Genomic DNA, 14,729 nt, shown 5'->3' with positions numbered 1-14,729 from the left:
TTCAAACTTCAGCGTTGCACGATTACTCGACAGTAAACATACCAGTAAGCATCCATATAATGCCAAGCTTTGCGGAAAAAACGGTGAATGATCAAAACATCGCACATGTCAAGACATTGTGGAACCAGTGTTTTCGCGGTTGAGAATTTGCCATCAGCGACAATCTCATTGCTTCTTTGCTCGAGCAGCTTTCTTTGCCACAGGAGGCATATGAATGGTCCAGGGGAGATGAACAGGGTCTAGGGAGCATGGGGTAATTTTTTTTCCAACGGGAAAATTTGAAACAATGGGAAATTTCGAAAAATTGCTTATTTTTGCTTGTTTCCTTACAGAATTTTCATTGGACATCGAAATTTGTACTATAGAGGTCCCTACGGAGATGGTATCCTAGTGCTTCGTACACTGTAGGGCTGCGGCGCTATCCGAAATCACATGACGACTTCAAACCCAGCACAACCTTATTCCCCTCACACTCTCAGGAGCGGCTGGAAGATAACATTTGTAAACAAAGGTCAGCCACTAGCGGACTTCGAACTAAGCCTAACGGCGCGCAGTGCCGAAAACACTCCTAAACCTCGACATTCCCTAATCCTTAATTACTAACTTAGAGTCTGTTCGGACAGTGAAATTTCGCTGAAATTTCAAAGATGGAATTTGCTTGATAATCATCCTGAATATCCTGAATCAGTGTGACTGATGTGACAGACTTTATTGATATCCCATCATGCCAGTCAGTCAAAGGACTCGTTCTTCCTGCCCCCACAACATACCTTTCTGCTACAAAAAATGTGGCAAGAAGGATCAGGAAAGCATGCCTGATATCAAAGAACAATGTGTCTGGACCTTAGACGATGAATCATGGCTGATTCAGTACATCGCCATGCACCGTGCCAAGGGTGGAGAAGGACTCAATTTTGACAAGACATTTTGGGCTGCTGTTGCTGCCACAATGACTGCACAAGGCCCCCTAAAGTCTTCTGATGCATGCCAGTCCAAATGGTCTTGAGTAAGTTCAGTTATGGTTATGTCTGATGATCATGTACTTACTGATGACCCTTCAGATCTGTTCAACCTTCAACATTGTTGATAGATTGGCTGACTATTCTGGCTTGGAGTTCAGTGCAGAGCTTGAGGCCAACATCACAGATGCATCTGAGTCTAGAGTATGCCTCAAGCAAAGCAATTCAAGAATAAGGGTTGGCTGCACTATGATACATTGAAGGAACTTTTACCATCAAAGGGAAGGGGGGATATTGCTCACCATGCTACTGCTTGGCCCACAGCACCAACCAAAGACTGCAGCTGCAGTACCACCATGACTGGTACTACTGTTGCATCAAACTTTGTGAGTGCCGGTTCTTGTGACCTTCATGCTTGAACTGACTTGGAGCCTGTCAGGAATTGGAGAATATGCTTGACACTATTGAGCATCCCAACCCTCATGTCCCACCAGTGCCAGATGAACCACCCCTTCCAATCAGATTCATTCCTTCGGACCAACTGATGTTATTTACCGGAAACAACCAAGTTCCAGAGGCTTCCACTGCCTCCACATACTGTTATGACTTGGATGGTATCTGTTGGCGACGCTCAAACAGAGCTTGTGTCGTCAACGGTCTGTGGACGTCCTTGGGCTAGCCCAAGGTTAGGGGTCGTACTTGGCGTGTCTTCGGCAAGTACGATTTAACGCCTATGTCCAAATCGGGTAGCTTATGTCACGCGGGTGCGAGACGATAAGCTATATCGGCCTAGGCTTACGACACCCGAAGGTTAATCGTAAGGATCGTCGTTAATTAGAAGGACAGAAGTCCGACTAGTTAACAGGGGCTCTGCTCGTCGATGAAGTCGATGAGCAAAGGTCGAGACTATAGGCTTATCCGCGAAGAGCAGATAAGAAGATAGAATATAGACTGCTGGCGAGGCAGAAGGATCACTCTGGTGAGAGTAGGAGGTCAAGAACCAAGTAGATTCAAGTTAGGGAATATAGTACATGGTAGCGAGTTTATATAGAGGACAGGAGACGTATTAGTGGGTGATAACTCGTACTACCGGGAGAGGCAATCGGTAAAGGGTATAACTATAACGGGAAGGCACGTTCGGTCGAGGTAGAACGTGCTAGATAAGAAAGTGAGTCAAAGATTGAAATAAGACGTGAAACATGCAAGGGCACGATCGTGCAGCTGCGGATCTAAGTATAAGTCGCATGTGCGACTGCGCACCGAGTCAGAGATCAAGAAAGGAAAATAGGGCAAAGGGGATGCGTCGTGCATCGTATCATAGGTTACCGTCCAGACGGTAAGGGCAAGGGGAACTGTCCACAGGATCAGTCAGGTGGTGAAACGGAGCATGGGTATGCTTCGTCAGTGAAAGGGTCCGGCCAGATGTACTGGCTTTGCTGAAGCGACAGGTAGAGGGCGAAAGGGAATGCGAGGATGACAAGGATGACAAGGGTAAGGTCGGGGTAAGGGTATGACGCGAGGGCTGATACGAGGAGTATTAGGAGAAAAATGGTAGGGGCCCAAGCGTCTAGATGTTCTTGTAACACATACTCCACACCGAGTTTATTGAAGACACTGGGCAAACGCAGGGCTGTAGTCAATGATGATGACTTGCAGGTCATAGGCTGCCCTCCTAACTCCACCAAGACGGCTGTCACCAGTACTTCAACTTCAAAATCAGTGAAATTCAGTGCTGTGGCATCTCAGATGCCTTTGACCACATGAGTGATGAAATTCATGGTTTCAAGATGTCCTTTGACAATGCAACAAGTGTTATGCATGAATGCATGGTGCATATGCATGCACACTCCATAGAACCTATCCCGGTATGCAAACAAAGGGTGTTTGTATGTGTGCAGCAGGAGGAGGGTTTGACTGATGTGCAGATGGTAGCGGTTATGATGCACATTCAAGCTGATGTTGCGATAGCTGACACTTACCTTTCCATCAAGAAGGATGAGCTCTGCAGGTTGTTTTTGTCAAAGTACTTCAATTAGTCAGTAACATGAAATTTTGCACGATGTCGCTTTTAAATGTGTCAATGTATTTGTGTTCAGCAGACTGCGCACGCCAGTACAAGAACAAAAATTGAGTAACTTGAACATACCAGTACTAGACTACGAAAAAACATCTTCAATGATTGGCAACCCTCTGTGCTCTCTTTCTATGTTGTAATCTACCCACATTTGTTGTGCAATTGTGTCACGATGTGTTTGTGCATGAACGCATGCTTCTTCACTGGGAGGACCTTCGGCAAGTACACCGGTGTAAAGAGTAAATCTCTGCTGGGCTCAGCAGAAATTGTACTACCTAGTCAACAATGTTTAGGTAGATCTTAGCATGACCTATGCTGTTATACTTGCAGAGCAAGTGCATTCAATCCTAAAGGGATTGCTAATTGGTATTAGTAGTAAAAATGTGTCAGTAATGCAAAGAACAGAATGTCCGATGGTGTGAAACAATGTCCGAAGGTAATCCGATGATGTCCGAAGATACTTATCCAATGTCCGAAGCCAAAGTGCGATGTCTGAGATTTTGGACTTTTGGACTTCACGATAATAGGTCGAAAACTTTATAACAAGTGACAGAGTATGACGGTGAATGAACGGTAATATTTCGCAATGCAACTAAGAACTATGAGAATATTCTGGGTGATCCGCAGAGTCGGGAAATGGCTCCTAACTACTGGATGATGATTGCTACGGGTCACTACAGAGTATTTAAGTAAGTATATAGAAATTCAGAATACTACAAGTGAAGATAGTAGCAATATATTTCGGGTCCAATGTCCTATGTAATAAGACATGAGGTGCTGCGGACATGTAATAACTGTTACAAGAACATCTAGACGCTTGGGCCCCTACCATTTTTCTCCTAATCCTCCTCGTATCAGCCCTCACATCATACCCTTACCCCGACCTCACCCTTGTCATCCTCGTCATCCTCGCATTCCCTTTCGCCCTCTACCTGTCGCTTCAGCAAAGCCAGTACATTTGGCCGGATCCTTTCGCTGACGAAGCATACCCGTGCTCCGTTTCACCACCTGACTGATCCTGCGGACAGTCCCCTTGCCCTTACCGTCTGGACGGTAACCTATGATATGATGCACGACGCATCCCCTTTGCCCTGTTTCCTTTCTTGATCTCTGACTCGGTGCGCAGTCGCACATGCGACTTATACTTAGATCCGCAGCTGCACGATCGTGCCCCTGTGCGTTTCACTTCTTAGTCCGATCTTTGACTCACCTTCTTATCTAGCACGTTTTACCTAGACCGAACGTGCCTTCCTGTTATGGTCTCACCCTTTACCAATTGCCTCTCCAGGTAGTACGAGTTATCATCCACTAATACGTCTCCTGTCCTCTATATAAACTCGCTACCATGTACCTATATTCCCTAACTTGAATCTACTTGGTTCTTGACCTCCTACTCTCACCAGAGTGATCCTCTGCCTCGCCAGCAGTCTATATTCTATCTTCTTATCTGCTCTTCGCGGATAAGCCTATAGTCTCGACCTTTACTCATCGAACTCGTCGACGAGCAAAGCCCCCTGTTAACTAGTCGGACTTCTGTCCTTCTAATTAATGGACGATCCTTACGATTAACCTTCGGGTGTCGTAAGCCTAGGCCGATATAGCTTATCGTCTCGCACCTGCGTGACATAAGCTACCCGATTGGACATAGGCGTTAAATCGTACTTGCCGAAGACACACCAAGTACGACCCCTAACCTTGGGCTAGCCCAAGGACATCCACAGACCATTGACGACACAGCTCTGTTTGAGCCATCGCCAACAGATACCATCCAAGTTGTAACAATAACGTGGTGTAGGAAAGCTGATTCCTGCTGGGCTCAGCAGAAATCATACTACCTAGACAACAAATATTTAGGTAGATCTTAGCACGACCTAGTCTGCTATACTTGCAGAGCAAGTGCATTCGATCCTATAGGGGTAGCTGTTTGGTATTAGTTTAAATAGTTAGTTATCGATAATAGGAAGATAATCCGAAGCTAAGAACTACTTGTCCGAAGGGAAACTGTCGGGTCCAAAAATATCGGAGTCGGGTCGGGCGTCGGACTATCGGGAAATGCGTTGGACGGTGAAGGAATGTGTCGGAAGTATGACAGATTGTCGGTCAAGTGAGTGTCAGATGTGTCGGAATGTTTCAGAGGAAAAGAGCAGATAGATATTTTGCAATACAATGAAGTACTACTAATATCCAATGACTTCCATCCTACTACTGAGCAGGGAAAAGTAAGTAATGCAATAGGTAGGAAGTACTAGATATTAAATAGTGACTATGTAGAAATTCGGACTGCTATAGGCGAGAGTAGTAACGATATTTCGGGTCCAAAATCCTATGTAATAGGACATGTGGTACTGCGGACCATGAGAAAACATGTAATAACGCTGTATACAATGCTTAGCAAGTCAAAAGGAGTAAATGCGCACCTAGTGGGGATAGATGCTACTGGACAGGACATAGGGAGGACTGGTCCGATGCGTGGGAATGTCGGGTCGGGATTGGACATGCGTCGGACTGTCAGAAAGTGCGTCGGGTTGGGATCAGACTATCGGAAGTGCATCGGACAAATACTGTTTGACATCAGTATCAAAATAGCTGGTTCCAAGCCCAGCGCCACAACCATCATTACACCGGCACAGTCAGAAGGTGTGCATGACTCATTGAGTCATGATTGCATGAGGCTCGAAGATTAGAAACATCCATTTTCTATTTCTTGAATGATGTATCTACAGGTATGGTCCTTCCGACTCTCGTTTCAAAAACTCCTTGCAGCTAATTCATTCTTTTAGAATAACTTTCCAGGCACATATCCAGCACACTGGCGCACTGCATGTTGGGCAACATTTTGGGGTTGTTTGATGCCCAGGACCCCATGAGCCTTGAGGCTCTAGCTACATCTTACTTTGCTAATCTACAGCAGTCAACACACCCTTGAATTGTCGAGACACAAGCGACACAATTACATGTAGGCAGCACTATTCTTCAGCCTTTACCATCAGGTGAGTCAGTACTGCGCTGCTGCATTTTCTGGAACTTATAGAATACCAATTTATATAGAACAGTAATTTGCTCACTGGGTCCCCAACATTCCCAACCATGCCACCTCGCCGATGTGCTCTCAACACATTCCAGACTTCATCCCCTGCTGCTGTAGATCCCCCCATAAACACCCCGCAGACTTCATCCCCTGCTGCTGTAGTTCCCCCCATAAACACACCCCAGACTTTATCCCCTGTCGCTGCAGCTCCCTCCGCTGCATCCACCCTCACTACAGCTCCCCATGTTGCAGTGACTGCAACTCTCCAGAATCCTTGCAGAACTCAAAGGCCCACCACAAGGCTTTGAGGCAGTACAGCTTGCAGGACTGGTCCAAGCCGCACGGTGGACGATGGCGAATTCATTAACCTTGACATTGTTGACGATGTCAATGAAGAAGAGGATGGCGACCTACTCACCCCAGTAGAAGCAGTCCGCACAGTTCCCAACCCACTTCAAACATAGACAGGTGCTGATTCGACCTGATCCAATCTGTTAGCCATGGGACGTCAAACAAAACAGCTAGGATCGGAGGTGCACCATTTTTTTTACCAAAGACACAATGTCAGGGCAGCGCATATGTGCACCCTGTGTGTAAGTATTATCTTTGGGTCTTTTTATTTTTCTCTTTCTCATGTTTGCCAGGGACATACAGAAAGAAGATTCATCACATGATATTGCTGAATACAGCTCGTTGACTACCATGGGCACTCTTCACGGTCATCTGCTCAAAATTCACTTGCGTGTTTATATAACTGCACTTGAGCGACACAATCTAAAAGTTGGGGCAAAAGAAGTTCGAGATCTTCTTGATATAGGCTGGACTCTCGCACAGATAGGTCAAGAGCTTGACCAGAACCCAGATAAGCTTCTTGAGTCATTTGGTTCCCCCCCCGGTGGTAAGCATCTTGGTTTGCAACCCAGGACAGGGGTGTCGGCACTTGCAGATGAGATACCAGATTATACCATTGAGGAGATGCATAGGCAACTTGTCAAATTCATTGTGGTCGATGACCAGGTCAGTACTTATTTACTCTATATGACAGTTATTGATTGTCTTTAGGTGATGAATGTAATAGAATGCCCTGAGTTCCCTCGCTTACTTCTACTTCTGTGGAAAGATCTATGGGAGTGCGACATCCCTCATTGGACGAAGCTACGTGAGTTAATAGTCGAAATGTGATATCAATATTTCGATGTTTTAAAGCAAGATCTGGCCATAAGTGTATGACTGTTTGATCTTGCAAGTTATCTTATGTTCTTCTAGAAAGCAGAAGGAAAGATATCATTTACTTCTGACCTCTGGTCAGATGAGAACCGACGTCCATTCATTGCATTGATGGCTCATTGGATTGCCCAACATGGATCAAAGCTCATTCTCAAGGCTGGCCTTCTAGCTTTTAGCCATGTTCCTGGTTCTCATGATGGGGTGTTGCTCACTGTAGTCATATTAGGACTCCTGGATCGTGCGGAAGTGACAGACAAGGTTAGTGATTGACCCACCATGTAACATATTCTGACTTAGTCTAGATCAGTCATTTTACTTTAGATAATGCATCAAATAACCAGACTGCCATGGTCAAGCTTTCTCGTCTCCTGTCAGCACGTGGCATCGAGTTTGATCCCATTGATTGCAAAATCCCGTGTTTCCCACATATAATCAACATATGCATTCAGTACGTCATCGCTTCTTACCATTCCATGGATCTTGCAACAGTGCCTACTGAGTGGCTAGCTTGTGGTACCACCATCAAAAAGGAGGGGTATTTGAAAGCTCTGAAACTCAAACCTGTCAAGCAGGGTAAGAATCTTGTGCATGTGATCTGCGCATCGGGCCAGCGATGTGAAGCCTTCTGGAATAATATCTCAATTGGCAACCAGGGGAATTTATTTCCAGGAGGAAAACTTCCAGTCCTCGAGCTTCTATGTGATGAGCCTACTCGATGGGATTCAACGTATGTTATGCTCAATCATCTCCAAACGCTTCGCCTGGTAAGACTTTGTCTCACATAACATTCATTGCAAACTTACAGTGCCCCAGGCTATTGATTGCTACCTTGCGACTCAAACTAGCTTATCTGAACATGGGTTGAGTCCAATGGAGTGGATGGTCTTGCAAGACCTTGAAGTGATTTTAGAGGTCAGTGACTCAGTGTTGATATCGCTCAAGCCCATGATGTGTTTTAATCTACATCAGGCACCCCATGCTTGCCAACAATCAATGTCTGGTGAAAGTACACCTATGTTGAGTGGTGCAGTCTCTGCCTTAGAACGTCTGATGGAGCGGTGGGAACAGGTGGCCAGGACCGCCACACACTGTGCGCCCATGATTAATATAGGCCTAGCCTGGGTGGAGAAGTATGGTCACAAGATGAGTCAGACGAATGCATATTCCATTGCGATGTGTGAGTTCGGTTTTGATACAATTTCATCTCTCATGATCTTTTTGTATAGTTGTTGACCCTAGCTTGCATTTATAATGGATTGATGGTCACTGGGGCGAAGAACATGCTTGTACTGCCAGGGACTCTATCAAGCGACAGGTATGTCTACCTTGACTCGAACAGTGCATATTTAACCTAACGTGTTCTACAGCTGCGAGAGAAGAGAGAAAGCTCTATTCAACATCCAGCAGTAGAATTGCCTGCTCATCGACCACGCACTGCAACCTTAGGTGCACAAATTTATGGTATACCTGACATTGACTTGCTGCCGTGTCACCATCTCAGTGTTCAAATAGTCGACAAGGAATTTAATGCATATAGTACATCCCATGTCAGCCCTCAAGGAACTGACCCACTCACATTTTGGAATGTGCGTTTTTTTGTTGAGTCAGTCACTGACATTCATTATTGATCACATCTCAACCAGAGCTCAAAAACCCTCTTTCCGACCATCTACAACCTTGCAATGGATTATCTTCCGATCCAGGCATCCGCTGTTCCCTGTGAACGCATTTTTTCATCAAGCAGCGAGACATGTACCAAAAAGCATAATCACCTCAGCCCTGCTATGGTAGAGATCCTCCAGATGCTCAAATTTTTGCTGAAGAAAGAATGACTCAACTTTACAAAAGGATGGTCAGCATCAGAGTGGGAAATGGAGTATTATACTCAAATACAGTGCATGCTGGAGTCAGATGACTCGCACCAGCACACATCTTTATCATCTGCTAGAAGTACCAGCAGCAGTCATGATTCCGAGCATGATGCTCTTCTCAAAGCCATGGCAGCAGATGAATGTGACGATATTCCTGATGTTCCTACTCTCTATCACTGACATTTTTCCTACCTCCTTTGCAATCTCACCACCATCACATCATGTACCACTACCTAGTTTTCACTTACGCTATATTTGTCATTATATTGATTTTAATTGTTGATTCCTTTCTCTCCAGGTTTCCTAATCCTCAGGACTTATGACCAAATGGTGGCAGAGAATTTATATCGTCACGCTAACAATATCTCTCTGCAAATGTGCAGAGATGCCAGCAAAGTCAATGTTCCATCGAGTCTGCCTATCACAGACAAGGGACAACCCTTCAAAGATACTGGTGCATACATCGGTTTTGACTGGGATCTCCCCCACAAAACAGTAGCCCTCCTTGAGTGTAAGTGCCTCAAATACATTGCTCATCTATCTCATTTTCTCACTCTATTTCTAGACTCACAAGTGCCGAAGCGAGAGCTCGAACACATAGCAGGCTTTCTCAATCACTCAGCCTTCGTCTACCCACATGGCCATTCATATCTCACCAATATCTACTCAGACATCGCTGTGTATGGCACCAACAAGTTCGCTCTTAGATATCTTGGCCATTCCACATGGTCATAAAATGTCGGGTATGTACTTTGAGCGAGTGTTTTTTTTTCGTTTTCTGCATACGATCGCTCCCATCCCAGTCCACATGATCACAAACCATCAGGTATGTATTTTGAGTGAGTGTTTTTTTTTTCATTTTCTGTGTATGATCGTTCCCATCCCGGTCTACACAATCACGAACTATCAGGTATGTACTTCGAGCGAGTGTTTTTTTATTTCATTTTCTGCTTACAATCACTTCCATCCCCAGTCTGCACAATCACAAAACATCAGGTATGTACTTCGACCAAGTGTTTTTTTTTTTTCATTTTCTGCTTAAGATTGAATTATAGTGCTACCCTCAAGACAAATTGGACTGAAATTTTCGAAGTAACATTCTTATCTACTCTTACAGGATACATACTTACTACTTCTGTTACGACTTGGATAGTATCTGTTGTCAACGGCCGAGGACATCCTTGGGCTAGCCCAAGGTTAGGGGTCTTACTTGGTGAAGCTTCGGCAAGTAAGGTTTAACACCTATGTCCAAATCGGGTAGCTTATGTCAAGCGGGGCTCAACGATAAGCATATCTGCCAAGGCTTACGACATCCGAAGGTTAATCATAAGATCTGCAGTTAATAGAAGGACAGAAGTCCTGACTAATAACAGGGGCTCTGCTCAATGACGAAGTCGATGAGTAAAGATCGAGACTAAAGACTTATCCGTGATGAGCAGATAAGAAAGTAGAATATAGACAGCTGACTAGGCTGAAAGAATCACTCTTGTTAGGAGTAGGAGGTCAAGAACCAAGTAGATTCAAGTTAAGGAACTAAGTACATGGTAGCAAGTTTATATAGAGGAGAGGAAGTGTATTAGTGGGTGATAACTCGTACTACCGGAAAGGGAATTGGTCAAAGGGTAATACCAGAAAAGGAAGGCACGTTCAAGGTGAGTCATAGGTAAACCAGAACGTGCAGATAGGAAGTGAGTCAAAGAACAGAAACAGGAAGTGAAACAAGCAGAGGCACGATCATGCAACTGCAGGAGCTAAATATAAGTACAATGTGCAACTGCGCACCAAGTCATAGATCAAGGAAGGAAACAGGGCAAAGAGGATGTGGCGTGCATCATGTCATAGGTTACTGTCTGGACGGTAAGGGTGAAGGGACTGTCTGCAGGATCAGTCAACGGATTGAACAGAGCATGGGTATGCTTCATCAGAGAAAGGGTCCAGCCAAATGTACTGGCTCTGCTGGAGTGACAGGTAGAGAGCGAAAGGGAATGCGAGGATAATGAGGATAACAAGAGCAAGGTCGGGGTAAGGGTGTGATGCAAGGGCGGAGACGAGGAGGATAAGGAGAAAAATGGTAGGGGCCCATGCATCTAGATGTTCTTGTAACAACTTCACCTGAACGGAAGCCGGTTATATCACTCAACGCTATTTTGCCTCCTCCCACACCTCGTGACCCCAGATCCTTGAGATCCAACACCTCCACTTTGGCTTCCATTTTGACTTCGAGCTCGATGGCCCATCAGCTCGATCCGCTTCCCTCCTCCTTGCTGCGCATTGGCACTCTTTCCTCTCCTGCTCCTTCATCTTTTGTTCTTCTTTCCTCCTCCTCGATGTGCATCTGCACTCTTCCCTCTCCTGCTCTTTCTCCTTTCGATCTGCCTCCCTCCTCATTGATGCATGGTGGCACTGAAATTCTCTCTCCCGCTCTTGTATCTTTTGCGCACAATCAAAGCTACAACAGATCTAATTTTGTTTTAGTGTTTGATCAAGCACCAAGTAAAACATGTACTGTCTTTCTGTGGGGCCATTAGCTTCAAAGTTCAAATATATGTTCAGATTTTTGTTGTGATTCAGACGATCGACTCGAAGGCTGAAGCTACAGCATCCTTTTTCGGCACTTGAAGTTATTGTATTTTTAGTTTTGGTTTTACAATATACTAATAGCTCTGTCCTTATAATATGTAGATATATATACAAGCAGTCTGCTCGCCTGCAGACGGGCGAGGTTGATTTGTTATAGCAAGAAACAATTGTAAGCAATGTTCGCGGTCTCTTTTTCCTCATTGGACGCAGACCACAACATTCTGATATCATGACGATTGTGTACTCTCGATATCGCAGTGTATAGTTGCCCATGTGCAAAAACATCTATTTGAAGGTCAAGCACTGCCCATTGCAGTGTTAGGCCCTGTGACCCATTGAATGTCGTCGTGTATGCGGCCCGCAGTGGAAACTGTCTGCGGTTGACAGTCCAATTTGACCTGTGGTGGATTGAAAGCAAGAGTTATCCTGTGGAAGACAGTGAATTTCGCCTGTTGCAGGAGTTTGGACTTCGATGAAACATCTGTGCAGTGCAGTGATGTGCACATGCACATTCCATACTAACCCTTTTTCTACAGACAAATTCCGCTGCATGGCACATATGGTGTTTACCTTGAGATCGAGGCGATGGGGAGGGGTATTAGGATGCATTAACATGGCGAGATAATCATGGAGCAAGAAAGGGGTGGAAAGAACAATTGATCGACGATCCTTGATGAGTGGATGAACATTCGAACAATGGACTAAGCAGGTGTAGTCCAATGGGGCTCAATGAACAATGTGATTGTGTATGATGATTACTGGGATACAAATCAGGCAAAAGTGGAGCTCGCACATGGCATCGACACCATATTGCAAACCACTCTGTCCTTATAATATGTAGATATGTTGTATTCTACTGCAAGATCGAGATTCGAGAACGTGTGTAGAATGAGGTCTATGTGGCGACACAGCCTCTCGAGTTTTTCTCACACTTCTTGTTTCGTACTTCTACCTAGTACTCACAACACCTCCACTGCTTGATAACGCTCTCGTTTCATTCGCAAAAAAGAACAGTCAGACAATTTCGAATAATTATGCCAAGAATTCGAAATGATCCAAATTTCAATATCTGTCCAGGACTATGCGTCAATTAACTTTGCGAACACGAGAGCACAACTCATTAATGAGAATGTCGATGAAGAACAAGCAATTCAATTACTCAGGAACATATGGCAAGCTAACAACGAGACAGACAAGGTCTTGTGGCAGCAGCAGTTAGCTGAGGACAGAGAGCAGCGGGAGCATGCACAAAGGATACAAGAAGATGAACAGGAACGAGTCAAACAAGAACGCATCGACGAAGAAGATGCCGCACGCAAGGAGGAAAGGAAGAAGAATAAACATAAGTATATTCCAATCCTGGACACTGGGCATTCCAGACGAACCGTCTGTCACACCTTGCTCATATGTTCTTTGTAAACTAGACAAAGGTGAATACGTCGAAATGTGGTATTTCACAAATGATGGGCTAGACTGAGGCATCAATCAAGAAGACTATAGATGATGACGCCATGGTTCTATCAACCTTGGCGGACGGATCTACAGCCTGGATCTCTTCGGCATCAGCGCGTAACTGCTAAGTCAGTTATCAATGACGAGAACTTACCGTACGAGGAATTTTGTCAGGCATGTCCTCACTTTCTAGTTGCCTTGGAAGAAGCGAACTGGCCGGAAGATCGAATCAGAATGATGGCACTGTTCTGGAGGAACATACAAGTGCACAAGTATCGTTCTTTGCGAGATCCAATAGCACAAAAGACTCTTTTGGTCTATCAGGCCGAGCAACGCAGACGCTGGCACGTAGCAGCGAAATCCTCGACAGGACCATATAACATTTCGACGGTTAATGAAAAGTACTGGCAGACACGAGGGAGAAAGTATACTGGGAAGAACGGCTCAAGAGAGACAACGCGCGCGATTATAAGGTCAGTTTATAATTATATTCTATTATGATTCTATGTTCATCTTTATCGCATTGTTTCTTTTGTCACGCACTTAAAAATTCATACAATACAACATGCAATTGTCACGCTGTCGTATTGCTTCATGCCACATGCCACATGCCACATGCCTCACACATGCCTCGCATCACGCATCTCACGCTACATGCTATGCGATGCCTACGCTGCACAATATAATGCACCGAACATGCGCTCAGTCAGAACAATGGGTTACGTCTGCATCCAGGCACAGAGACTTGAGAGAGGTCGCATAAGCGTGCAGCTTCACCTGAGTACGGCAACAGAGCCAAAAGACCTAGGCAGGATTTTTGTCCAGGCACAGGCGGAGGTGTTCTATCCGCCTGTGCCATTTGTCTTGGACGAAACCTGCACAGGATTATCGAGTGCAAGGTGTCCAAACTCTGGGACAAATCGTACAATACTCTCTGCGCACGAATCGGCAAAGTACTCACCATGCGACACGGGAGACCAGTCTGCAGCGACTGGCAAAGAGTCAAAGGCTGTTCGGACACCACCCACGACCAAAGGCATTTTTGTTCAGGGTGCGGCAGCGCGTCCCATGGAGCTCAGGCTTGTCCTCGAGCTCAGAAAGCGTAAGGCAGTCACACCATACAATCCGGACAGGTTGGAACGCAATCTCGTCAAAGCAGGTCTGCTTGACAGATATGCGCACATTCCTAACAGCCTTCGCAATGGTTTCATTCTTAACATCCCTAATATTAAAGTCACACAAATGCTGCCGAACAAAGAATCCATTGGTACATATGAGCGAGAGTTTCAGTCTATTATTCAAATGGAACTTAAGAAGGGAAGATATATTGGTCCGCTCAAAGCTGATGAAGTCCAGAATCTCATCGGACCTTTTCAGTCGTCTCCATTATACCCAAACCGGGACGTCCTGGACAGTATCATGTCATACAGAATTATTCATTTCCACACTCTACTTCTTCTAAATTTCCTAATGCATCAATCAACTCGTACATTAATCCAGATGATTTTCCTAGTACTTGGGGCACCTTTCATGTGCTC

At 45.1% G+C, this 14,729-nt stretch overlaps 3 protein-coding genes across 3 annotated transcripts; 2 read left to right on the top strand and 1 right to left on the bottom strand.

The window, feature by feature from the left end:
* Positions 1 to 5,105: 5,105 nt before the first annotated feature.
* On the top strand, positions 5,106 to 7,299 carry EDB93DRAFT_1103453 (uncharacterized protein; the record flags this gene model as incomplete). The annotated part of the gene is made up of 12 exons (XM_041447313.1): positions 5,106 to 5,137; positions 5,168 to 5,252; positions 5,426 to 5,548; positions 5,609 to 5,670; positions 5,814 to 5,874; positions 5,994 to 6,023; positions 6,082 to 6,312; positions 6,342 to 6,405; positions 6,560 to 6,654; positions 6,716 to 7,078; positions 7,124 to 7,220; positions 7,268 to 7,299. The coding sequence occupies 12 exons, from the start codon at positions 5,106 to 5,108 to the stop codon at positions 7,297 to 7,299; spliced, it is 1,275 nt and encodes a 424-aa protein (XP_041308221.1).
* A 3,744-nt stretch (positions 7,300 to 11,043) lies between these two features.
* Positions 11,044 to 11,547, bottom strand: EDB93DRAFT_1249773 (uncharacterized protein; the record flags this gene model as incomplete). Its single annotated transcript, XM_041452910.1, has 2 exons — positions 11,044 to 11,271; positions 11,323 to 11,547. 2 exons carry the CDS (start codon positions 11,545 to 11,547, stop codon positions 11,044 to 11,046), a joined length of 453 nt encoding a protein of 150 aa, XP_041308220.1.
* A 1,242-nt stretch (positions 11,548 to 12,789) lies between these two features.
* EDB93DRAFT_1103451 (uncharacterized protein) lies at positions 12,790 to 13,319 on the top strand (the record flags this gene model as incomplete). The annotated part of the gene is made up of 2 exons (XM_041447312.1): positions 12,790 to 13,125; positions 13,212 to 13,319. 2 exons carry the CDS (start codon positions 12,790 to 12,792, stop codon positions 13,317 to 13,319), a joined length of 444 nt encoding a protein of 147 aa, XP_041308219.1.
* Between the last annotated feature and the right edge of the window lie 1,410 nt (positions 13,320 to 14,729).

The sequence above is a fragment of the Suillus bovinus genome, assembly GCF_016758785.1.
Source record: "Suillus bovinus strain UH-Sbo-P2 chromosome Unknown EDB93scaffold_23, whole genome shotgun sequence".
In the NCBI taxonomy this organism is placed as follows: Eukaryota; Fungi; Basidiomycota; class Agaricomycetes; order Boletales; family Suillaceae; genus Suillus; species Suillus bovinus.
Note: the sequence above shows the minus strand (reverse complement) of the source record. Positions and strands in the feature narration are given on the sequence as shown.